This window comes from Oryza brachyantha, chromosome 11 (assembly GCF_000231095.2).
Source record: "Oryza brachyantha chromosome 11, ObraRS2, whole genome shotgun sequence".
Lineage (NCBI taxonomy): Eukaryota > Viridiplantae > Streptophyta > Magnoliopsida > Poales > Poaceae > Oryza > Oryza brachyantha.
The window spans coordinates 6229258-6256620 of record NC_023173.2 but is presented as its reverse complement, the minus strand read 5'-3'; the positions used below and the strand labels follow the sequence as shown (position 1 = coordinate 6256620).

The window sequence follows — 27363 nt, the reverse complement described above, 5'->3', positions numbered from 1 at the left end:
CTAGGAGGTCAGTACAATTGATGTTAACCCAAATACCCTTTTAAAAATATTGCATGATATTGCATAAGGCTACAATGAGAGGTCTTATGATAAGGTGCGCACATTGGTGACTTGTTGTGACACACCTTTGTATCGAGATGCAAGTCAAAGCACTTGGAGTTATGTACTATCTTGGATCTCATGAAGCTTAAGGCGAGTAACGGCTGGTCAAATAAGAGTTTTGTGGAATTGCTTGACTTGTTAAATGACTTACAGCCAGAGTAGAACAAAATATTGAACACAACATATGAAACAAAGCAAATGTTGTGCCCATTGGGATTAGAGGTTAAAAGAATTCATGAATGTCAAAACGACTACATATTGTTCTAGAAGAATATGACGAATTGAATTAGTTGTCCTATAGGTGGGGCTTCCAGGTACAAGTGGAACATTACTGTTCTTGATGGCAAGAAGTCAAATAAAGGTGATCACATAGTGGTTATGTGGTACCTCCCTGTCGCCGATAACATTATTGATGGGTGGAAACCTAATTCCATCAAAGACGTGCCCTTTTGTGACAGGTGCATTTCATAACCCGGCGTTGTACCAATCATTTCTGATTAATCTATGAGGAGCAGCGTTGTCACTCGGTCAGAGTGGTTGACAATATATGCAATGGATGTTTTTTATGGTCTCACTCAAAAACGTACCATTGACGGGTCTTCCACCATCATAGATGAAGTTCAATATTACTAAATAGTCATATGTGATGAGGGGCCTACCCATCACAGGTAACCTGGTTCTACATATTTTCATCCTTAGTCTTAGATGGCTCCTGGCACTAAAACCACTGCTTCCCACCTCCATTATTCCCCTATGTTCCTCACCGCTCTCCCGACAACAACCTACCCCACCCCCTCTCGCGTGCAGGCATTCTCACCCAAATAGTTCCATTTTCTTAAGCCACAAAGGCCATTTGCTACACCTACATTTACTCCCCTAAGCAAGCAGCAAGGTAGTTCCTGACCTAAGTCGTAACAAAAGCATCAAACCCTTATATATTTTCAACTGATCATTTTTTGTTCAGCCAACAGATAATATGCCATGAAGTTGATCAAACAACAAAGTAGGAATGAGTGGATTTAGGAATAAATTGCTTAACGGAATGGCGGTTTTTCTTGGCAAGTTTGTGCAATAGTTCTTACTAGGCTATCACACTGTACACTTCGATGCCTGCCGCAGTGGGAAAAATAATACAAGATTAGCAATTTCCTCGAGAAATCTCAATAAAGAAGCATTTGTACCATTGGTCGCGATATCCGTATGGCCAAGGATCAAGCAAAATATGTTTAATGCCTTTTATTAGAAAGAAGCTATACCCAAGTTTGGCAAGATGGGCTACGAGTGCTCCAGTATTTTAATATTGCTCCTAATCCTCTAATCACGCTAATAACAACCACCATTGTGTTAGAAGAGTACCTTGATTTCGTGAAGCAAAAAGCTCCAACTCGATCTTCTGCCCTTCTTGGAGTACATGTGAGCAACTAGTGAAGAGCAGTATAGTTGGTTGTTACACCCATTCTAAGAGATAAATGTATTTTCATCACTTGGTTGGATATCCACTTTTTCTTACATGTCAGCCAAATAGTTATCAAAAAAATTTAAAAAATGACATATAGATTAATATGAGATATATTATGTTATAAACATGCAATTCAAATTTGACTTCTTTTTCAGAAAAACAACACATTTAACTTTGAATGTGCCTATACTAGTTTCAATTTAATCTGTTAGTTTAGTTACATCTCGTAAAAGTCAAATTTGAATTTTTATGTTCATGGAGTGGTATATATCATATTATTTCATCTTGTCAATTTCTCTTATCAAACTTTTTTATAACTATTTACGTGACATGCTTGAAAAAATAAAGTGAATAGCTAACTGGGCGATGAAAATCGCTCTCTAACTCCACAAGCTGGGGCTTAATTTCTTTACATGCTAACAGTTATATCTTATCTATATTTCAACAACTCCATAGACACCTCTTTGTAGTTAGAAGTACTTTTTATATGTCAATACAGAGAGAAGTTCATAAGTGATATTTTATTCGTGCTACAAAGAGAAAATATCAGAATTTTCCATGGTAGAAAAAAGGTCGTTCAGAAGATTGTCCGACGGTATGTGTGGAAGTATAACATACATGAGCTTATCTCATATAAAACCACGTTAACCACATCGAATTTGGCCAGCAGATGACTAATATTCATTTACAAATAGGGGGTGATTGTTAGCCAAACGACATATTTGCAAAGTAAAAATAATTTCTGAATAAACCTTTTGTATACTTGTCTTAGAGATTTAAAAATCAAGGGTGATAACAAACAACGATGAAAAAAACCTCAAAATCAACTCTAAATTTAAGGTTAAAAATTTAAATTTTGACTTATAAGACTGAATAAAATTGAAAAGATGAGGGTATCATTTTTCATGTAAAATGGTTCTCTCTCTAGGAAATAAATGCATGACCAACAAATACCCAATATATGAATTCGAAATGATTTTTCGTAGAAAATAAGAGCATGGGCAATAGATCCTGATATGCATCCCAAAGTTAAAATTTGTAGTATTCAATTAAAAACTACTCTATAACAAATGTTGTAAATAAGTTTGTAAAGGTTAAACTCAGAGAGAGTGCATGCTTCCAATCTATTACATGAGAGGTGCAGCGGAGTGACCCTAGGGAAAATGAGAACATGAGGAGTAAATGCTACTAGTTGGAAGAGAAGCGATTTTTGTTTATATTTTGGTCGAGAGTTTACGATTGACACATATTTTATTATTGTTTGTCATCACACCATTTCTAGCAAAAATCAAAACATAAATAATATTTTTAAATTACAAATACCACTTTTACTATTTAGCGTGTTTGTGACCGCAATCCTGCCACCCCCGTCCTATCTAATTGAGGATTTAGTGCTAATGTTATTCGAACAAAGAAAAAGAAAAAGATTTAGCAAAATGTTAGAGCCAACTTCTGTTACCGAAACACAAAATCTTATATATGTGTTGATGATGCTGTAAAAATTTGATTGGAGATTAATAAAACAAATGAGAATTCTAAGATAAGAATTTGGGGGCAAACTTTGGGCGAAGAAGACTCGAGCCATACGGTTGCGACGGCAGCCGCTTCTACCACCTTCTTCCGACGGCGCCGCTGGAGTAGTAGAAAAAAGGGGCGAAACCGGTGGCAAGTAAAAGATGACATCATGGGCGCGTGGCGGCAGCAGCAGCGCGGCCGCATGTGGGCCGCCTCCCCGGCATTCCGCAGGCAGCTCTTCCTGCTCCGCTCCCTCTCCCCTCCCTCCCCCTCCCCCTCTCCCTGCGCCGCCGCCCTCTCCACCACCACCACCTTCTCGTCGAGCTCCTTTGGGGTCCACGCGATGGCGGCCCCGGTCTACGAGGCGGACGCGGAGGCGGTGGTCCGCCGGATCACCCCGCCGCTCGACCGCGCGCGCCACAAGGGCCAGGCAGGTCAGGCTCCGCGATTCCTGCGCCCCTCTTGACTCTCTCCCTCTCTAGCTAGCGCGCCGGGGGGTGGGGAGGGGGCGATTGCTGATGCGCGCTCTGCGTTTGAGGAAATGCCTCCGCGAGTTGTTGCTGTACTCTGGGTGTTTACATATGGTCTGTTCTCCACATGTATGTAGTATCAGTGTGTTGATAGAAAGCTCTTTTGATGGGATGTAGATCAACCTCGGAGGACGGAATTTTCCGGTTGTTAGGGACTTAGGGTTAGAGAGGCCGCCGGGCTTGTGATAGTGCGTTTCTAGGTTAATTGAGGCACTACTGTACTCAGTGAGTCGTTTTGCTCTTCTGAAACACTGAGAAATCGATGGAAACTCTGGGGTTAAGGTTGCTGTTTCTATAAGATAGTATTTTGCATAATGGTGTTTTAGTTGGCGATGTTTAAGTCAAACACTATGTTTGCACACTGACAAATAGGTGCTCAGGTTCTTCTAAATTCATGGTTCCTCCGTTTGATGTTTTAAGCTTCTGTATGGTATGTGAAACTATAAAAATGGACGTTTACAATGGTGTCAAAGGGTTCAACTCAAGTGTAGAATTCACTTGTTAAAAAGATATGGTTCCTTGTAGAGCTAAGATTGGTCGCCATATGGTTTTACTATTTTATTTTCTTTTTGTTGGAGTCTTGGAGAGGAATATGCTTTTGGTACGAATAAAGAGCATTCTGTATGATTACACATATACAAAAAAATTTAACCAATCACTAAGCACTGTCAGTGTTGTCTTCATATTTCTAGTGTATAATCTATAAGCGTACTCTCTGTGTGTAGGAAACCTTTCTAAAGGTTTATGCAATCACAAACTTATCAAATCCTATATGGACATTCGCATATTGTTTGAAGGTGTTCTCAATGAAATTAGTTTCCTGGCAACTTCTTTAGGTTACTTACTGAACAATACATTTTCCAGGGAAAATTGCTGTAATTGGTGGATGTCGTGAGTACACTGGTGCTCCTTATTTTGCTGCAATTTCTGCCTTGAAAGTTGTCAGTGCCTTCTAAACGTTTCATTGCATAGATTGCACAACAGTACGATTGGTTCACAATTCCACATGATGTTATTCAGGGTGCAGATCTCTCACATGTTTTCTGCACACGAGATGCTGCAACAGTAATAAAGAGTTATAGTCCTGAGCTGATTGTACACCCAATACTAGAGGAATCATACAGTGTAAGGTAACATTAATTTTATTTAGTTTTACCTTTTATGCTATCATCACATTGTTATCTTAGAGAATCTCACTTCATCTTACTTTGACAGCGATGGTGAGAGAGAATCTATTTCTTCTAGAATTCTCACAGAAGTAGCAAAGTGGATGGAGCGCTTTGATTGCATCGTTGTGGGTCCTGGCCTTGGAAGGGACCCGTTTCTTCTGGTCAGTTTACATACATCACATCTTCTGGACTGAAACTAGTATCTGTGTCCTGTCTAGGTCATTTTCATTAGCTTTATTGGTTGCTACCTTTGCTCTTTGTACAGGTTAAGATTAATTAGATAATTTTCAAAGTTCAACATCATTGCTACTCCATATTCTTGTTTGCTCTTCTTTCAAATCGACAGATTTCATTTTTGGTGCATTGGTGCAACTATTTGTACTTCATTCCTAATTGGGTTAGCAGCTGTCAAGAATAGACCAGTTTGTTGTTGATAAATAATTTGCAGTATTTGTAATGATGTACAAATTGCAATCGTAACATTCCTCGAGAGTAAGGACGTTGTGATTCATGGGGTTAATGAGTCTATACTGGCAACAAACTCAATCCTGAAACGTTTTCTAGGCTAGGAATGATAGTTACATTATGAAGCTGTATATCGAAAATGCTATACACATGACGGATTCATACGACTATCGTACGACTAGTCGACGGCGTCATCTGTGAGCGTGAGCTGTTACAACAACGAGGCCCAGCGACCCTAGTCATATCTGATGCCATCATTGCTCGTCTTTCCGCCGTTTCAGTTGTACATGCGTCGGACACATGCGTTGGACGTATAGCAGAGTTGGCTGTATATAGATGAATTCTAACCATGAATGAATTTTCAATGGGAATTGTACTATTGCCCCATGTTATCTATTTGTCCAATCTTATATGTTTAGAATATTATTCGAAATTGTGATCTTATGTTTGTTTCACATATCTTGTTTGTAGGATTGTGTAAGTAATATCATGAGACACGCACGGCAGGCAAATATTCCAACCGTTGTTGATGGGGTACCATTTGATATTTTTATCAAAACATCTTAGAAATTATAAATTATAAGCCAGTCTTGATTTTTCTTTAATATATGCAGGATGGCCTTTTCCTTGTAACCAATAACCTTAGTCTTGTTGAGCATAACTCACTTGCCATCCTAACACCAAATAAATACGAGTACAAGCGTCTTGTCCAGAAGGTTCTTAACTCTGAAGTAAATGAAGAAAATGCTTCTGAACAACTTACTGCACTATGCCAAAAGTATGATTATAATCACTGCAATCATTTATTTGTCATTGCTCATTTGTGATGTTCTCTGGTTCTGTTTAACAGGATCGGTGGCATAACCATCATGCGGAAAGGTCAAGAAGATATAATTAGTGATGGCAAAACAGGTATACTAGAAGGCTTCTTCGGGCTACTTAAATTTTGGTGAAACAATTTGGTTACTCCATATTTTGCATACCTTAGCTAATGGTTACATTGTTTTATTTAGTAACACAAGTGAGTACCTTTGGTTCCCCAAGGAGATGTGGTGGTCAAGGTGACATTCTTTCTGGAAGGTCAGTTGCCAATTGGTGCTGTTGCTCTTTTTGTAGTTATGACTGCTCCTTTTTCTTTGACTTTTAATTCCCATGGTAATTTCTATGGCCTCATATCAAAGAGATGCCCCAATAGAACCTTTACCTATATGTTTTCCTACTTATCGCCAAAAACTGTGCTTAAATCCGAAGTGTTGTCGTCAGGTTTTCATTTTCCTATAGTTTGTCATGCAAAAAGCTGAAGGATTGCATAGACTAGGCCTCTGTGTAAGGATGAATGAAGGAAAAAGAAGCTTTTTGGGAAGGCAGTTTAGTTTGCTCGGCGATGATATGAAGAGCAACATGCAATGATAACACGAAAAGCTAGACACTAAACTTCAAATATGAAGAAAGACAGATAATGGCCTGAATAATTAGCCTCACATTCTAACAAATAACTGATTGCCCCCACCTTCAAAACAGAATAAGTTCATGCTGTTGCGCTAACTTCTACTGCTTGTCCCGTGTGCTTCAGTACAGTACATTTACTAACAGACTACCGTTGACATCTTGTGAACCATGGAACCCATCTTGATCATGTTTCCCAAGTGCTGGGCTTTGGTTAGTCAAATAACTCTTCTTGATGTAATGGTTTAGTTAATGTTCCCATGGTAGCTTACCTAAAAGTATGGCATTAGTGCTCCAAAAATGTGTGCTTATTCAACATTCTTTTTTTAGGTTAAAGTATTGCCTTTTAATGTTAAATGGTTTTCTTTGCTGGTTTGTTACCTTATCCAATTTACTTGTTGGTGGTAGTGTTGCAGTATTTGCATCATGGGCGCAACACTTTCTCCTGTCAAATGAGTACCCTACAGAGAAGAGGTTATACTCGACTACTGTCACCCACCACTCTTGACTATTATCATATCAAATAAGATTTGTGTTTGTTTTGGTGTGATGCAGCGTGAATTCAATGATCCTTGGGTGCATAGCTGGCTCTATACTTCTTAGGAAAGCTGCATCACTTGCTTTTGAGAAGAACAAGCGATCAACTGTCACCACCGACATAATTGAGTTTCTGGGAAAAAGGTCTGCCATACCTGCACTAGTTTTTTTTTAAAAAAAAAACTTGTGTTTCTTCATTTTTCACGCCCTGAATCTTTCCTCTTGCAGCTTGGAAGATATATGCCCTGCTGGTCATTAGATTAGATCTACCATCATTGGTGCTACTGCACCATAACACTTGTAATAATGGTAATCTATATGTTTGGATCCTAGTATCTACCTGCTTACGTACATGTTTCTTGACCATAAAAACGGTGTTACAATGTTTGGCTATGTTTAATCTTCTTTTTGTTCAGAAGCATTCGTCGGAATTAACCAAGACACCATAAATGGGGCTTTCATTTTGGAAATTTTGCCTAATTTGCTGCAGCACTAGAATTTCTTGGCATCAGAAGGAAATGCTCCTGTTATTGCCACGCTGATTCCAGTTGTGCACAGTTTTGAGCGCCTTCGTCTGAGTTCTATGTCAGGTCGACCATTGATTTTGACTTCTCTAGGTTCAATTCAAGGACTGGAAACCTTTGTTGAAGCTTCACTACTTTTACGGTGAGATAAAATCCTGACTTATTAATGAGAATGAATATAGTGTTTCCAAACTCAAATTAAGTGAGGTTGACAACTAAACAGGGCTAAGCATATCAGCATAAATAAAAGAAAAACCTCAGGTTACAAGGTCATAATGGCATAATGGCTTAATAGTGAAGCACAGGTAAACCTATAAATATGTAATTACGAAAATAATGCATACTTGTAAAGTAGCAATGCGAAACTAATTTAAAAACTAAGATCATCATGCTTATTAATAAGAATGAATATAGTGTTTTCAAACTCAAATTAAGTGAGGTTGACAACTAAGCAGGCTAAGCATATCAGCATAAATAATAGAAAAACCCCAGGTTACAAGGTCATAACTTAATAGTAAAGCATAGGTAAACCTATAAATATGTAATTACGAAAATAATGCATACTTGTAAAGTAGCAATGCGAAACTAATTTAAAAACTAAGATCATCATGCTTAAGGATTTAGCAATGAATTGGTAAAAATATGACTTATCTTGCGACTCTAGAATAGCTTGGATTATCAAGACCGTTGGTTTTGTCGAAATATAGAATAAACAATTCAAAATACCAAAAGCAATTCAAAAGGCCACAAAAATAGTAAAAGAAACTATTTTAACAGACCGATGACAAAATTATTGATCCACTGTAATATGAATGGGTTTAAACGGATTTTAGATTAATTTGTTTTGGTTTTAGAAGTTTGAATTAGCGACTTTATAACAGCAAGTTGAATGAAAGAGGGAAATGGGCAAACGGCCGAGGAAAACAAAACTTACCTTAGAACTGACAACTTGCTAACGACTCACGTATGAATCACGTATTCATATGATGAACTAATAAACGATAGGATTGAAAAACACCGGATGAAACACAACTTCGCACGACAGGACAGAATATGCACAAATCAGGAATTCGCACAACGAAACGGTACTAAAACACGATAAAACACAAAACCAAAACAACAACATGGTTAGCTATAAAGCAGGATTTAACAAACTGTTAAACATGATTTAACGCCTCGCTAAAAAGATAAATTAACGACTTGTTAAAAAGGTTTAATGAACATCGACCTACGCATACAAAACGAAGAATTTGCTTTGTTTACGATGATCTGCTACACGACTCACATAAAACCTAAGCGGCAGGCGATCTAATAGATCGGAGTGGATTCGCGTGGCACACGCCTATGCGAAGCGCGGCTACATGCGGCATTAGAAATAGGAACAATCTATAAATCCACAACGCATAGAAAAGGAAAAGATAAAGATAAAAGAATTAGATAGAATCCGTGCAATTTTAGGAATCGTACTGAGGGAGGTGCGTGCAGCCGTGGGGCGGTAGCGTACATAGAGAGGGGCAGGGCTGGCCGGCCGGATGGGCCAAGCCCAAACCCATGCGAACACGGCTTTCGGCCAACGAACAGAAAAGCAACACCTAAAAAGAGAGGAAAAAAGATAAAAAATGAGTTCCCGATTTTTTCTTAAACTTTAAACGATTTCTATTTAGTGAATTTTCAAGCCATTTTTCATGAGATTTCAGTGTATGTCAGTCAAATTTAATACGACAAAATACAAAAATAGGGCCTTTGTGTAGAATTAATAAATAATTTCTTTTGGTTAATTAACTCTCGACTAAACCAACATGATTTTTTTATTTTAGTTTAGAAATTTAATTTCTCGGCTTAGGAAAAACTCAAGATGTTAGACCAACTCCAACAGTTCCCGAATTTTCGTTTCCCAAATCATATGTTTTAGCAAGTTTGTAAACAATATAACAAAGGAATTTTAGTTTTATCTATAAGAGTTTGAGATATTCTACTTACCATTACCAAAAATAGAATTAGTCGAGCAAGATCGTATCTAGCCTTCCTCGCGCCTGTCGCCTACTTCGCTCCGTCTCATGCCGTTGCCTACGTCACGCCGCGCCCCTCGTGCCGTCCCGCAACAAGTGTCCACAATCACTTTACTAAAACAAGCAGTAAAAGAAAAAAATAAAAGAGAAGCATGTTTAGCCACGTACGCCCTTTTAGCGAGAAATTGGACATTATGTCACTCCCAATAATGAATATGTCGGAATATTATTTCGTATATTGTCACATTTAAAATATTACTTCGAGCATGAAAACATTATTTGTTTTGCCATTTTGAACAATCCAGGTTTATTTGCTCATTTTTGTGACTTGGAGGGGCGAAAAGGGGCGAAAATGCCCCTCGTTATTTTTTCTTCCCCGAGTTCTCCTGGAAGAGACGACGCCCTCTCTTCTTTTTCTTTCTTCTTCCTCGCTGGTTCTCGCCGGCCGTCGTCGCCGGAGGTCCGGGAGAGAGACGGCGGAATGGCTCCGGCGACGGCGTAGGTCGTCCGCCGGTGGGTCGTCGTCGCCTTGCCTCCCCTCCCGCGAGATCGCTGCTGCCTTGCTGTTCGTCGCCAACATTTTCGCCGGCCGGGGGCAGAGATGGCGTGGGCTGGGTCCGGCGACGGTGTGCACCGCCGGTCTCAATAGCTCCATCCCCTTCCCCACTCGTCGACATTGGTTGAGATGGTGACTGCTTCCTTGCTGCTGCTGTTGAATGCTTGCTGCTGCTGCTAGCTGCTGCTTTCCTGGTGCTGCTGCTGCTTGCTGCCGGCCGGGGCTGCTGGCTGCTGCTGCTAGAGGAAAGGAGGAGGAGAGGCTGATGCCGATCTGGATCCGAACGGAACGGCTTTAGGCACGGGGTATTTTGGTCACACTGGTCAGCAAACACATTAAATTGGTCTGGATTCTCGAAAATGGCAAATCAAAAATGGTGGTTGAAGTGGCATTCTGACGTAACCCAATATTGGGAGTGGCATAATTTCCAATTTCTCCGTTTTAGCTGGGACCGAAAGAAACTCAGCTTGCACTGCAAACAACATACATAGAGTAGTCACTACCACCAAAGAACAGCTGAAAGGATACTCAGTTAACTAACCTGTGAAGATTAACCTGTGACAATCTTCAGTAGTGAAGCTCGTGGGCGAGGCGGGGCTCCAGGCGGCGACAGCGAGGAGGCGTGCGTCCGCGCGGGGCCGGGGCGCGGCGCTGGGCGCACAGCCGCGCGCGCGCAACGGCGAGGCGCGCAGCCGCAGGGCCGGGCCGCAAGGGGGGAGCGGCGGCAGGGGAGGGGGAGGGGAGTGGCGGGGAGGCGGCAATGCTCGCGGGCGGGCACCGGCGCCGGGCGGCGATGATGAGGCACGCGGTCGCACGGGCCGGCCCTCAGCGGGAGGGCGCGTGTGCGGGGGGAGCGGCGGGGCGACGGCGGCGTGCTGCCGAGGAGATGGCGACGGGGCGGCGTCGGCAGAAGAAAAAACGCTGACGATGAAATTTTATGGCGGAGGCGCCAGAAAAAACCGGCGTCGTACTTCTGTGAATACAAATCTCTCCATATATGCGCGCAAAGAGAATATACGATAAATTGCTAAAAATTAGAAAATCAGATAGCACACTGTTAGAGATAATATTTTATTCAATTTGTCAAAATAGGTGCACCTTCGGTGCACATATTTCTTTCTTCCATTCGGAGCCATTCACAGTCTCATCATAGAGTACTCGAAATTACTCAGAAAGCACTCGGGGAGTGCCCAGAAAGCACTCGGAGTCGAATAACGTCAAGCATACTGTGTGAAGATACATCTGATAATTAACAATCTACACGGATAATTTGCACGGCTATGTTTGACTCCGAGGACTGCTGTGGAATATCTGTATTAGGGGTATCCATAGACTATAAATATACGTATGATTGGGGTTACCGAATAGGAAAGCAATCGTATTTATATGGAAACAACTGGAGTTTGGTAACTGCCCGATTGCATGCCGTATCTGAGTTGTAACCGAATTAGGATAGACTTAGTCTTATCGAATTAGTACTCTATATATAAGCTATATTCCCCACTATATAAGGGGGAAGGGGCACCCCTTATGGGGCACGGCCAGACACACGGAAACACGGCATATTCAGATCGACTATCTTCTAGTTGATCTGTCCACAATCCAACACAATCGCTAAGCAGGAGTAAGGTATTATCTCGCTAGTCAAGAGCCTGAACCTGGGTCCAGGGTTCGTGTTACCGTGCAAACCGTCAAAACCGCGACGTCGCGCTCCTGCGGATCCCACACGGTAACTGCAAAAACCGTGATGAATTTGAATCCAAAAAATTTGAATTTAAACCCGCATGGTATTCGTGGCTTACCGCACGGTTTGCTGCGGTAACCACGGTAACTACGTGCTAGAACAATGCATGAGAACAGCGGTTACCGTGGTTTCCCGCGTGGTTTTTTAGCTAAAACCGTGATTACCTCAAGGAGACCGTGGGTGTGAGGTCAAATGCAAAAAAAACTTTAAATCTAAAAAAATATATGAAAAATAGGAAAATATTTTGTGACTATATTTATAACAGGAAAAATAGGACATGTTATAGGGAAAAGAAGAAAATTTTCACATGACGTTTTCTAAATTCTTGATATTGCAACATACAAACATATACTGTCATATCACCCTTCACTAAATAATTCACACCAATAATAAGTCACAACAACTTGTCATATCACCCTTCACCAAATAATTCACATCAATAATAAGTCACAACAACTTCATTTTGATTGCTGCGTTACAACTATACCTATTACCCATTATTACGAATAAAAATATTATGACGTAGTAACATGCACGTATAATTTTTCTCCATACATATTTTCTATATATCCATCGTTATATATTTGTATTTTAACATTATGTACCCTAGTCTCTAGTGTAAATTAATAATGACTTAACACAAAATATCCTAAACCATCTTCTATGAAATATTATTTGCAATTGGCTATTTCTTAATTTATTTTCCAAAATTCTCATTAATGATTTTTAATTACGCCGAAAATATATTTTTTCATGAATTTCTTTGACAAAACTACATTATATATCAACATATACAACATATATTTTTTCAATTAAATTTCCTAAATTTTTTTAAATTCTCCTCAAATTTAAACTCGGTTACCGCGGCTTACCAAAGCCATGCCTCCACGGAGAGCTCGGTTACCGCTGTTACCGTGGCGGTAACCACAGTTTCGGTAACACTGCCTGGGTAACCTTATGTCTTGATCCTAACCATCGATCTTTACGCCTCGCTAGCCACCCCATATATATTGTCAACATCCAAATCGTCGATAATAATGAATTAATTAAATGGATCTAACACAGGCAATGTTTAGTACATGAACCCTTTAATTACTCTACTGTTTTCTTTATTAGATAGTTAGATGACATCTCTACTGTTTTCTTAATTAGATAGTTCAATGACAGGGATAAAATAGACCGATTCACGGTATATGCATTGGGACTTATTTTACCCCTGTCTCAAGCATTGCATACATTGGCAGGAATGAAATGGAAGTTTCATTTGTTGCCCGTCCATGAAGCCCAAAAGATGGTTTACATAATGTTTTGCAGTTCTGAATGAACTGTAAGTACTGAAAGAAAATAAGGGCATAGCCTTGACATAGAATTGGGGTCTAGTAACATCATGTCCTCTCACTAATGGCAAAATCATGGTATTTCCTCCAAAATTTTGGCCCTAAAAGCCATCATATGACATTATTGGTTGAATAAACTCAAACCTGGCGATATGCTTGTCACTAGCACAATTCTATAAAAATGATTTGCCACAGATACACTTATCTGGCATCTACGATTTTAGCATTCAACTCGCTAGCGAGCGAAACTTAATGTTCCTATATAATTGCCTTACTGTGCTCTTTCTCTACAGCCTCGCCCATCCCTTCACCTCATTCACAAACTAGTTAGAGGGAGACATTTATCAAACAACCTGCGGAAAAAAGAGAAACTTTGCTTAGGAAAACTCATGTAGATGCAAACAAATACTATTTTTGTGAAGCATATGAATTACAAGGGATACATTTGTATCTACGATGGCTTCAACAAGGCAGAAGGGCACCTCAAAGGTTTAAACTCCTCAGACTAGATTAATTCCTTTTGAGACAAACGTCAACCACATTACAGTTCTCATGGCTAAGTTATATAAACTCCTTTTGAGACAAACGTCAACCACATTACAAACGTCAACCACATTATAGACCGCGTTCGGACGCATGGCTAAGTTATATAAACTCTCTTTTCCGCGCGTACATTTTTCGAACTGTTAAACAGTGTATTTTTTGTAAAAAATTTCTATTGGAAAGTTATTTTAAAAAATCATGTTAATCCATTATATATTTTTTAATAATTAATAATTAATTAATTATATACTAATTTATTACTACGTTTTCCATGCCAAATAACTAACCCTCCCCACCCCCACTCCCGAACACGGCGCTAGTGTCATAATTCAAATAAATCACAACAGACTAGTGACCAAACATGCATGTTCAATTATTTTAGGAAGCATACACATATTAAAAGTCTTAAAAAATCTAGAGTTTTGGGTATATGCAGGAGAAAAATGATTCCTCTTCACCTGAAGGATAAATTGAATAAGGGGATTGATTTGGTAGCATTGTCGATTCGTTTGTTCAAACCATGTTAATTCAGGATTTATCTCACAGAAAACAATTTAAGTCCTCATGAAATCAGGTAAAAAGTTGAGATGTTTTAAAAAACATTATATATTATCTTCAAAATGAGACAAAGTAATGTTATTACCTCCATTCACCCTTATAAGATGTTTTGGCTCTCTCTAGATTTATATGAATACTAATGAATCTCAACACATATATAAAATATATACATTGATCTATGGATGAATTTATCTATGGACAAAATATCTTATAATATAAAACTGAGGGAGTACCTTATACCTAATTCAATTGTATGTCCTTTCAAACCTATAAATGACCAAAAAATATAAAATAATTATGTGATACATCATACTACAAAGAGCAAATGGTATTTATATGTAAAAACCACAAGAGAAAAAAAACGTACCTTGCAGACATGCTCCAAGTGCAAAGTTGTTAAAGGGAAGCTAGAGTGTCTCTCATTTCATTCACTGAAATCACTGTTTCACTGGGATATATTTTGTAAATCAATTTGAGGAAGGTTGCGTATTTGTCAAGAAACTCCTTCTGTAAAACAAAAACAATATTTTTTTTGTTACAAGCAGGAATTAAAAAACTCAACCAGCGGGCAATGATTGGCCCCACAACTTTCCATTAACAAGTAGGGTGGATATCCAGCCAGCTTGGCTTGTCAGGGCTTGGCTCGTTTGGACTCGTTATCTTAATGAGCTAGCTTGGCTCGGCTCATTAACATTAACAAGCTAAAAGCCTAGCTTGACTCGGCTCACGAGCTAGCTCGTTAGGCTCGTTAACGAGATGTATCTCATAATTTTTAAATTTATCATTTTATTATATATTAACATAAGAATATACACCAACTAACAAATAACTCACTAAATGCAATAGTTTGGATGTAATTACAGCACTAAACACTAATTAATAAGTTCTAAATATATAATAATACAGTGATCTTTGGTACTAACGAGTTAAACAAGCAGCTCACGAGCTGGCTCGTTAAGCTCATGAGCTAAAAACCAATCTCGACTAGATTCATAAGACTACAAGTTCACGTTGATCCAAGTCATGTTTGGTCAAGAAAGGTCACGAACCCGGGACCCCCACATGTGGACTCGCCCCCTATGGATCAGTCCTTAACCCATATATTGAGGCCCCTACCCCCATACAGTTACCTTTTTTAACCAACCCTAAATTTCACTCCCGTGGGGAGCCAAACCCAAGACCTGCAGGTGTTTACACGAGCACTTATAACCACAAGATTACAGGCCCTTTCGCCACATGAAGGAATTAACAGCCATTCACTTGTGACTCGATGGTATTGTTGATTTGTTGTTGATCAGTAGGTGTTTGATTCGATTGGACATAAGAGTTTGAAATATTTAAGTTCGAGATAAGAAGTTATATAAGTGATTCGTCCTATCATTATTTGCTATTAAATCGTTACAGGCTAATCGGCTTGCAAACTAGGGACATGCCAGCCACTTAAATTAACAATGAATTGATCTAGTCTCCTGCCAACATTCTCCATCTGCTAGCTCTCAAGTCTCAATTATATTTCCTCCCTTAACAAGCCAGCACTGGATGTCCTCCTGGTGCTGTTTGTCTATTATTTGATAGGCATTTACAGGCATAGTACCAGCAGTGTATATTCATAACAATTGCCTACAAGCTTTACTTTCACCTACACGCTTACTCTGCAGAATTCACGGCTTGAGAGTCGAGATATGTCTCTCTTTAGTATCTCATTCCTACTTAGTGCGTTTAATAATGTCTGCTTTCCTACCATTTATCTTGTGGTTCACTTAACAAAGCTGAATAGCTAATATGTACAAACCAGGCAGTGACCAAAAATCACAAACCAGGCAATCATCATATAGCTAAATAGCTAATATGTACAAAGCTAACAATATATAACTGTACATGTAGCACAGCACCAAGACATGTCGTGCTTTCCTAATGGACCAATCTATCCTACTCACTTGAGAAAATAGATTTAGCATACCTTGCATTTTTCCCATAGATAAGAGAATGTGAAAAGCTTACCCATGTATTTTACTATCTCAACTGACATGAGCATACCTTGCATTTTTCCCATAGAGAAGGCAGTAATTCTTCTGCTGTAATATTCTTCTGTAGTTTTCTGTACATTGCATTGATTGTTTTGTCAAGCTGTTGTTGAAATGAAACAAAGACATGAGGTGGAGATAGATATGAGGCTATCGTTGATCAAATTCATCGCAAAAGAAACTTGCAAAAGAAGAAATATGAGAAAGGGAAAAAAATGATCATATTCTTTACTTACACCACTTAAGCTGGACTTCAACATCTTACGGAAGTCTACCTTTGACATTCCAACTTGGAAAGGTATCTGCATAATAATGTAATATGCACAGCATACATAAAATAATTCTTATGCTATGCTAACATAACAAAAATCATGGAGAACTAAAAACTGAATTTGTAAGTCTCAATACAAAAAGGAAGTATATAATCGAATAGAAGAGTATCTCGCCGAACATATGTAAGGGTCATTTTGCAAATAAGAGTGTTCATCCTATTACTTAATATATGGATCTTGAAAAATAAAAAGGAAATCAACATGTTCATCATCAACAATACTTCTGTGATATTATTTCAATAAAATTTGGGTTAATTTTTTAGTTGTCACGTCAATTTATCTTGATTCCATAGCCAGAACAGGTATCTGCTTTAGACTTTAAGAAATGGACCATAGACTGAAAAAGGATTAATTGTGTGTGCACAGAGTCCTGAAGAAGAAAATAACTCAATGAAGTCACCTTTCAACCTGAAGTTCAGAACGAAATGTTATGGCTTACCTCCTCAGGGCTCATGTTGTACATTAGTTCCTCAATTCGCCGGGCAAACTGGAATAATTTTTCAAAGTGCTGTAAAAGAAATGTTTTAGTAGCAGTAGAACAAAATGAATGGCATAATTTTACATACTGCCCAAGAACTGAACCATGAGGATATACGAATGACTTACAATATATATGACTAAATTGATGTGGCGTGAGCAAGCTTGTTCATAAGCTTCACTAGCTTGATGATAATATTTAGCAAGTGTTGGTACAACATTTGCTAAATCATACAGACTGTACATGATACAGATATACCAAGTTAATGTGAGCTGTACAGGCCACTAAGTCCTCGTAGTTTGTCTAGCATTCTAATAATTTTTTTGCAATGTCTGGGTCGGTGAAGTCCTTTTTTGGCCCTCAAACTTTCATCCAAGTCTATTTTTCACCCTAAGCTACAAAAACCAGTTATTTTTCACCCAAAACTTTCAAAATCAGACAAACTTCACCCGGTGATTGTTTTTTGTTGTGGTTTTAGCCATCTTAAGGCAACATTGATATTTTTATGCCATATCAGTCACTAAGTTGACATTGCATCACGTAAGATATGTTTTGTATCACATATGTTTGTATCGTTCTTCTTCTCTTGGCATTGTATCATTCTTCCTCTTTGCATGTCTGGTTTTGATAGTTTAGGGTGAAAAATAGGTGATTTCAAAGCTGTGGCTGAAGGGTAGGCTTCATTTAAAGTTCAAGATAAAACGTGAACTTTACACAACTCTGGTAAACTACACGTGGAACAGGAGAATAAAGAGAGTCAAAGAAGTAGAGTAAACCTGTGCTGGAAAGCTGCATAATTCTCCAATAGTACAATGTCAACATATTTAGGTTCCACTTGAGCAATTTTCTCAAGGGTCACAAACATAATGGTCACCTGTACAGAAAAAATAATTTCATAAATAAAACAGGGTATGATTATATTTAGTTTCATAAAAAAGGTCGCACAACACTGAGATTTGACTAAAGCAGAAATTCGTAAAATTTAAAATTATTCATTAGAAAAAATTTCATAATAGTCAGTGACTAACCATGTAACTAAGGGTCTTGCCAAATTACTTATTTGAGAAAAAAAGTTCCACGTCTAGAAGAAAGGTCTTACAATTTTTGTGTAGGCCTGATCAACTAGATCCCTGGATCCGTTGATATACTGCTCCATGCGTGCTGCAAGTTGCGAGAACCTATATAGTATTAAATAATGAGATTAAATGAATAAATTCATCAAGCCTGGACAGTGCACATTACTAAAACCACGTATTATTTTATGTTACATATAAACCATAACAATGGACCTCGGAATATAGGGTACAACTCCAATTTGCCGCACATTCCGCTCATATTTCTCAATCTGGTAGCAGGCATCATCAACAAACTGGGCCAAGAAAATTAAATAGTAAGGAACAAATTGAGTTTTCCAGTTTTGGGAAATAAAATGTCTGGTGCCTCTAAGTAGAGTCAAACCCTGCTAAATAAGATGGATATTCTAGTCTCCAAGTCATCAAGCAAAACATGCACATATCCTGCAACCTCTGCCTTCTGACCCGAAAGATAGCGATCTGTTATGCCATGCATCGATACACAACTCAATGGATCTAGCTTGAATGCCCAGTCAACTATAGCATAGAAGTCCTCCTGAAAAATATAAGATATAAACCATGTGAACTTTTGAAGGCCCAATCCTATCACAGCAGTTTCATTCTTTCATTTCATAACTACACTTTAGGATAACTATCCAATTTACAAAGTGAAAAGCGAAAAACATCAACCTGAATACCATCAAGCAACTCTTGAAGGCATTGATTTAGTACTCCCAACTCAGCTGAACTGTTGCCTGGAAAATAATAAGATCTTAGATTTACATCATACTGTAAGCAAGAACAATTAAATCATGAAAGGAACACTCTCAAGTTTAGTAGTACGTGGTTTATATTACTTGCTTTGGCAACGGTTCCAGAAGGTTCTAATGTGCTTAGAGAAGTACTTTTTGCCTCAGCAACAGGATTGTTGTTATCTGATTCATCTGATGGAGCAAGCGCAGAAACATCAAAGCACATAAAATGTGCAAAGAATGAGCTCTACATCATATATACCCATCAACAGAAAATTGAATTGTAAATAATACTGCCATAGATGCATTTACTGTAAAATTTCACAAAAAAAAAAGCAAAAGAGACAAATGAAACCTCATCAACAAGCAGTGGAATGAAAACCGTAATCATTTTGCAGTACGCGTCTGCAGAAGTATCAGTAATACTTATTGACTGGTTTGCACTTGCAGGACCCTCAAATAATGGTGTGCTGCTTTTTGATGCCTTTGAACCAGAACGGAGTTCATTAGAGAACTCACGGGCCTGCATTACAGAGATACACATGTTATTTCCAGATATTGTATTGCTACGTGACTAGTAGAAATACTGAAGCTTCGCACATATGCATTTGCATGTTATAAAAAAAGTCAATTTTCAATATCAAACGGCAAGGCAATCTTAGTTGCAGTACCTAGAAGTGTTGTTGTTCTGTTGGGACTGCTACATTACCAACTCCACATTATGCCGGTAAGTTTTAATTACCAAAGTGGCAAATACAAGATTGATGTTATGGGCTTTGTGACCCTTGGCAAGACACCACCCAGCAAGGTGGCATCAGCAGCTTGATAGCAGCATAGAAGCAAGCACCACGCAATCTCCAGCCGTGCCATGAGATTGATAGCAGCATATCCTTAATTTAACGTTTTCCTGTTAATTATTTGGTTGAGCAAGGGGACAAGGATAGATAAATATGATTACTCGGGTGGTAACGCCAGGTGAGGCACCAACACCCACCCTACAGTCCAAGTGATTCGGCATGAGGCAAGATGATACATTACCACATGTTCTCCCACCCTTCTTGATAGTTTCAGAGCTTACAGTGCATAGTAACATGCGTACAAGATTCCATCTACTATCTCTCCCATCAACCCATTTATTCCGTAAAGGTCCACACTAGATGCCACAAGGGAGGCTGTGACCAATCCATGTTCTAGACAATAGCTTCTAGACATGGTGCAAAATGGAGCGATGATAAAAGTGTAAATGGTTAGCCTGATGGCAAATCTGTGGGTTTTATGTTGGTGCAACTCTTGTTTTGAACTAGCAAGTTGGCACTATGTACTCTATACTCATGCACATAAAGCACACTCAAACGGACCACAACTAGGCTCAATACATAACGGGATGGGTCCAACACCATCCCATCACATATATTATGATACTTAAAAAAGGTGTTGAAGAACTGTACCTCCCGTCGAATTAGCAAGTTAAGAGAATGGCAGTAAGCTTTCCGTAAAGGGGTCAAACAACTCTTGTCGAGGCTCTAGAAAAAATATAATGTAAAGCATGAGAATAAAGTGTCAAACATGTTGTAATCTAAACAATACTGTTCGAAAAGGAATATTGTTTTTCACAAAAAGACAACTTGAAGGTAACCTTGATGTATTGTAGAAGTCGGGCATATGTCCTGCATTTGTACCTCATATCAGCATGGTCAGGCCTCTGGAGTTGGCCTCTCTGAAAACAAATGGAATTATGTTGAGAAACATGCTCTGGTTAAAGTTAAATTATTTGACATTATTAGAATCAAATTTACCTGAGAGAAGTTGCCTTTGTCATTAAGCATAAAATCAATCAAACTGGGAAAGTAATTCCTTAAAAATTCAGATGCCCTCCGAACAAATGTGCATTTAAGTAGTACAAATTCTGCACGTTTCTCCCTTATCTGAATGAAATTCAATGGTCATTGCACATTAGCATTATAGAGTATTTGAGACTATATATATCATATTTCCCCATCATGTAAAACTCAGGAACCATGGATTTATTAACAATTGGCATACCCTCACATTGATAGCACGTGCCATAACAGCTGACAACTCATGTCAGATGTGAACCGGAAAGAAGGAACCAAATGATTGGATTGTTCATGAATAAAAACCCCAGCATCATTTTGTAAAAATAAATCCCTCAAAACATCCTAAATAATCAATTGTTTTGAACTAGATTGACATATATCGCAGGTCATATATTGGAGTACGTTACAAAAATGCCATTGGACTGTCGGGCCTGCTGTTCCTCCCTTGGCTGGAGTTGATACCTCCCCTTTGTATGACCTAAAACTGGAGGATCCTCTCAAAAATGGCAGCTTAATTTGACTCATGTATAACTAATCTCAACAATTTCAAATGTAAATCCTTATAGACTTTTCACTCTTCTGTAGACATTAGCATGTATAGGAACTTGATGCACTTGTTCCTCCTTTTGTACTCTTGCTAATCTCATACTATAGAAGCATCATTTTCAATGTGCAGGAACTATGGGGCAACAAGGTCATTTTAACATTTCCTTAATTCATATAATAAGCCCATATTTACAACGATTTATATTCATGTAATAAGGGAAAACATAGCAAGTACACTATCACCAAGGTTAAATATAATAAAAGGAAACGAGAGAACATACAGCGCGCAGTTTTACATATATGGGATCCACATTTGACGCTTCTAGGTTCTTTATAGCACTGGTCAACCACTCACAAGCTTCAATGTTCTTAACCATATTGCCTTCATCGAATGAACCTCCAGTTAAGGACGCCTCATACTACAAGACAATTAAGAACATGAAAAATCATATTTGAATCATCTAGGGATATAGAGAACATAAATAAGCTAATAGATCATGGACCTCAGGTGGTATTTGCAGGAGCACAAGCATTTTGTCAAGTTCATTACTCAATGCCACATTACTCACAGATTGTAGCTCTAATCTGTTATTACGCCATTCTATCTGCAAAACCAAAGAAAGAAATTACTTAAATTCAAAAGTAAGGTGTCCATAGAAACATATGATGTTTTTGATATATCCTGAATTTGATCTGCATAACAAAATGTATGAATTTCTTCTTGATCTTTACATGCATCTGTGAAGCAGCAGGTGAGAAGTAGTAGTAGTGTGCTTTGGAGATGTTTTCTTAAACAAATGCAGTTGCATTGCAAAACTTTACTAAGCTATTTTTAAAAAAAATATATAAGTACAGCTGTTTTTTAGCAATCTCATGGCCGACTATTACATAGAATTTTAATTATCAGACATAAATGTGAGAGATAAGCAAATTTAAACCTTGCCCATGCTAACAGTTAAAATTGAATAGGTTGTAGATTAGACTTACATAATTTATCCTGTGAGAACAATAATTCCAAGATTTTGATGAAACTCTACTTTCGATTAATTTTTTAAAACAATCTTAAAATGTGCCTTTAAGTCATTGAGAAGAACTGACTAGAAAAAATGTAGAGGACCCACAGAAGACATTTGGAAAATATAGATTGAGAGGTAAATGAAAACATACAGATTGTATATCCTCTCTCATATGCCTAAGCTTTATATTGAAAATACCAAGCCATTCATCCATATCTTCAACACATATAGTAGCTATTTCTAAGCCCTCCAACACCTGCATACCTCAAATTTACAGCTGTTAGGCACTGGATTTCTGTTTGATGACAAACATAATAACATGCATAACCAGATAAAAGGTCAGCATAAAAAAAATCAAAATTGAAGCACTCACATGAAGGTAGCAAAATTATCAGATACGTTGAAGTGATTAATAAAGAAGATATATGCGATAGTATCTTAACATATAAATACTGATCTGTAAAGTAGCCTATTCACAGCATGAAGCATCTGATAGGTTTCAGCAATTATTTTTCCTGCATACCTGCACCAGTACATCAATGCTGATATGGCCATTGGCATATGGATCTGCCATACAAACTGCTGCGACACTAGCATTGATGATTTGGTGGAAGCAAAATTAGAATGCCTCCTTACCTGATGGAAATTTGCTTTTCAAGACATTCAGGTCTAATTATCTTTTACCATTCGTTCTAATGAGACAGTGAAAAAGCATTAAGAATGATTGTTAAACTGATTCCTAATAAGGGGCAAGATGAGAAGCAATAGAGTGTTCAATAAGCAAGCACTTTTGATTGTGTCCATGATAATGTAAGATACAGAAGAATGCACAAAATAATGTGGGTAAGTCATGCAAAAAAGCAAAGCTATTGCATTGATAATGAATATAAGAGGAAGAGTAATTATGCAATTGATTTCCAAAAATTACACTGTATTTGACACAGCACAGAATTGCTTGGATTGTTGTATACCTCTTCTACGACAGATTCAGTTTCCATAAGTGCATAAACATTTGCAGATTCAAGTGCCACAAGTTCACGCTTCATTCGCTCTGAAAATGCTTCTGCTTCACCAATGGCCATGACATACCTGCACGAACAAAATTACCAGAATCATTACCACCTTCTTACCTGAAAAGACGAGATCTGCAACCCAACAACAGTGGACATATGTCAAATAAAGCTTGTCACCAGCGATTCAGTAACTTACGTGCCAAGGAGAGCCTCAATATCCTCTTCTTCTGCCTGTGACACCAAGTCTTTCTCAACAGCAACTTGCGAATCACCCTCTCCTACTACTGATTCAATGGGTCCATCTTTTGTGCTCACTTGAGTAACCTTCACTGGGGTATTCTCCTGCAATATATAATTTAAAGAAGCTGCTAAAATTATGCAAATTAACATGGGAACTTATTAGTTAAAAATGTAAAACCTTTTAGCAAACATATATTGTCCTTTGGCATGCAACAGGGATAAACCACTATAGCTTTAACATGAACACTACTGATTGTGTCCTAGATAGCAGGCATTGTCATTACATGTTAAGCAAAGTCTGTTTCCCTACCATAAAATTCAACTCATAAAACCTTAGGGCTTAAAATGCGGCGTGAAAAAAAAAAGAGAGAAACTGTAATTTTACCACGGTAAACCTAGGTCAAAATAACAAGCTTTGACACACACTGTCAAAAATCGTCTATAAATCTCATCCAACAGTCCACTCTGTCCGTTGCTTTGCTCTAGTGGGCATTTCGTCGAACAGCCTCTAGGCAGTAGCGGTGCGGGCGGACACAGACGCTGCATGAGGCGGCAGTTGAAGGGGGTTCCGGCCAGCGGGCGTGCATCGACGGTGCTGGGCGAGCTGGCCCGTAGACCCGCCGCGAGACGAAAGACGAGGCCGCGGGGGCCAGCCCCGCAGCAAGCCTCGACGCCGCCGCCGGCCCATGAGCTCCCCCTCCCCGGCGGCACGCGACCGCAGTTCCTGCTGCTGCGTGGGATTGAGATTGACCGGAATGGCGGAAACACGGGAGGATCTGCGCGGCAGATGAAAATTCGGCGCCACAAATTCTATTTGCGAATCTTTTATCTCCTCTCGCTCGCTCTCGTTATTTTGTTTTTAACTTTGATTTGATGGTGAAGGTTTTAAAATTTCGGTGAAGCTTATTTGAAATATATTATATCTGTTTCAAAATATAATTATTTATAGGTTGCTTAGTATATATTAAGGTTAAAAAACTATTCTGTATGTACCACGAATTTAAGTGAGAAATTTAGGTGAGAAGATAGATGAGAATAAAATGGGAAAAATAAATAAATAGTCATTGATGTAACAAATGATATTATGAATAGTGAAACCAGATTTAAATTTTAGAATGGACGGACTATATACCTGAGAGAGTTTTAGTTTTGAGTTGCTGTTAGTGTGGGTTGAGTGAGATCATTGATCGTGTTTTTTTACCAGGAAAAGTAAAACTATTTTTTTATGACTATCACAATATGTTTTATAAATTAAGTTAGGAATGAAATTAAATTTTAGAATAAAATTTTGGTACTTTTTAAACAACGTAGTTTTTTAAAAAATTATGGCTCCGATAACTAGACCAATACTAGTTACGTCTCAGACAGCTTCGATAAGTGAGAGTGGATTGCTTCTAAGAACACCATAATATTCTAAACATCTCATATACACTGACAAGAGCAATGAATAATGATCAAATCACCTTTGCCCACATAGCCATCTCGACGATGTCCATGCCAACGACCTTGGGAATTTCACCCAGGATCTCCTTGCACATGTTCAGGATGCACATCAGCAGCCGGTTCCTGTAACAATTCGAACTGGCAACTGAAGCAGACGATTGATTCATACTTTCTTTTAATAACGTAGTCAGTAGATCGGCTATAAGACCCGTTATAGCATTTTTCAATATATTCATATAGTAGTTAGCTTTTTATAATTAATAAAAGACCCATTTATCTCTCTCATATAGTTTCTTTACTTTGTGTTAGAGCCGGCTGTAGACTTACAGCCCGTTTCATCTTTCTACTCTCATCTCTTTTTCACCTTAGCATTTAGTTGGCTTACGATCTTTTATTATACTTGCTCTACAGATAATGAATGTTGTACACATACAGAGTTGCAGATTGAATTGATGTGATGAGCCATCGTTTAATTACCTGTCGTCTTTGTTGCGCATCGTCCATTGGGGAGGCGAAACGCTCTGGCTCCGAAGGTTATCAAACCCCTGTATGCATTTTGATCAATTACTGTCTAAGCATGATGAATCAGTTTTTGAATAACGAGGGTTCCGTTGAGCTTTTGTTACCAGGAGAAACGTGCAGCCGCTGGGATCGTTCTGGACGACCTCCACTTTGGAGAGGTGCTTCAGCTTGTACACCTTGGCCGGCTGATGCATGCACACAATTCACGAAATGTCACTCACTCCCATCCATGGATGGATTAATCTGAACTGACGCAGCCACGAGGCCGGACCGAAGAAGAAACCAATCAACGAGAGTTCGATTGATGAATCGCGCGCGTACCTCGAGGACTCCGCCATTGGAGTACTTGAGGACACGGACGAACGCCTTGGTCCGCTGGCCTTTGGCCTTGGCTGCCATTCATCAACATGGATCATGAAACCAATGAATCAATCGATCGATTGATCCGATGATGCAATAAATTGATCCATGAAATGGAATGAAATAATGGAGGTGTGTGTACTGGTGATGGCGAGGACGCGGGGCTTGGCCATGTGGCGGGAGCCGAGCTTGCCGGCCTTGCCCCAGACGCCGCGGCCCTTGGCGACGCGCATGCACATGGCCACCGTCTCCGCGGCCTTCTCCTTGCTCAGGATGCCGGCCTCGCACGACCGCTTCAGCTCCATGTCGTCCGCGCTCGACCGCGCCATGGTCGATCAGCACCGGTGCCCGCCTACCTGCGATCGATTCTCGGCCGGCGCCGGAGGAGATCACAGTGGGAGTGACGACGATGTCGATCGATGATCAAACCGATCGATATGAATGCATAGACAGAATGGGGTCGATGTCGTTGGAATTGGATCTTGTGTTGCCGATCAATGGTTCGATGTGCGTGGTATTTTCCCTCCTAATACGTGCGTGCAACAATCCGACTGACTACTCATAATTTGGGTTTGCTATTTCTGGTACTTCTAGGCTTCCGAAGAGGCCGGCCTGTTCTAAGAGAGGGAAGACCGGAAGAAGGTCCGGTTAATTTAAGGGAAATTTGCAAATATACCCCTATAATTTTATAAAATTAGAGATATGTCATTGGTATCACACTGATATATGGAGTCCACATGAGTCAATAGCATATAAGTCAGGATAACACATCTCTAATTTAACAAAATTATAATAGCAGCTTTGCAATTTTCTCTTAATTTAATGGCTTGCTTCGAGTGTCCCATTCCACCTCGCTTTGCCCCCCTGTGTTTTTTCTTAGGGGAAGCCGATAGAAATTCTAAAAAAGAGTTTTTTTTATCATCTTTTAAAAAGTACGTTACGGTACATATTTTTCATTCAAAAAATTTAATACGATATAGTATCTTAATGTACCAGAACTATGTACTAATTTTTTTTTGGTAACTTAAGATATTTTTTAAAGATGATAAAGAAAACCCCAACAAAAGGTCCATGCAAAACAAAGGGCCAAAAGCGAAGTGTGCGAGAGAGCTAGACATAAAGGGAGAAAAAAGATTTGGTTCTAGAAATTGAGATGTTCTATACTTGATTTAATGAGTGGGGACACGAATTAAACTAGTCCCTATAAAACATAAAAGTAGACTTTTTCCTAC

The 27363-nt window shown here is 38.9% G+C and overlaps 2 protein-coding genes across 5 annotated transcripts; one reads left to right on the top strand and one right to left on the bottom strand.

Moving 5' to 3' along the window:
* The first annotated feature begins 3184 nt into the window (after positions 1-3184).
* LOC102702978 (ATP-dependent (S)-NAD(P)H-hydrate dehydratase) lies at positions 3185-7803 on the top strand. Its single transcript, XM_006662837.3, has 11 exons — positions 3185-3510; positions 4471-4547; positions 4627-4736; positions 4822-4936; positions 5712-5774; positions 5855-6018; positions 6091-6152; positions 6254-6320; positions 7095-7160; positions 7242-7367; positions 7452-7803. The coding sequence occupies exons 1-11, from the start codon at positions 3246-3248 to the stop codon at positions 7480-7482; spliced, it is 1146 nt and encodes a 381-aa protein (XP_006662900.2). The 5' UTR covers positions 3185-3245; the 3' UTR covers positions 7483-7803.
* A 5585-nt stretch (positions 7804-13388) lies between these two features.
* LOC102703252 (exocyst complex component SEC3A-like) lies at positions 13389-26663 on the bottom strand. 4 transcript variants are annotated; one of them, XR_001551492.1, is made up of 27 exons: positions 26274-26663; positions 26093-26163; positions 25876-25956; positions 25727-25794; positions 25270-25372; positions 23763-23908; positions 23525-23642; positions 22705-22809; positions 22041-22142; positions 21819-21956; positions 20950-21078; positions 20790-20870; positions 20602-20676; positions 19509-19676; positions 19259-19400; positions 19092-19156; positions 18787-18957; positions 18618-18697; positions 18428-18506; positions 18105-18202; positions 17457-17565; positions 17290-17358; positions 16755-16820; positions 16532-16621; positions 14862-15001; positions 14728-14761; positions 13389-13746 (listed from the first exon to the last, which is right to left on the bottom strand). XR_001551492.1 is itself a non-coding variant. In XM_006662838.2 (26 exons), exons 1-25 carry the CDS (start codon positions 26458-26460, stop codon positions 14891-14893), a joined length of 2652 nt encoding a protein of 883 aa, XP_006662901.1. In that variant the 5' UTR covers positions 26461-26663; the 3' UTR covers positions 13389-13746; positions 14862-14890. The 4 variants fall into 4 exon arrangements, 2 of the variants coding, with proteins under 2 accessions (XP_006662901.1, XP_015698139.1); XR_001551493.1 differs by having other exon boundaries at positions 14735-14761; XM_006662838.2 differs by lacking the exon at positions 14728-14761.
* Positions 26664-27363: the final 700 nt, after the last annotated feature.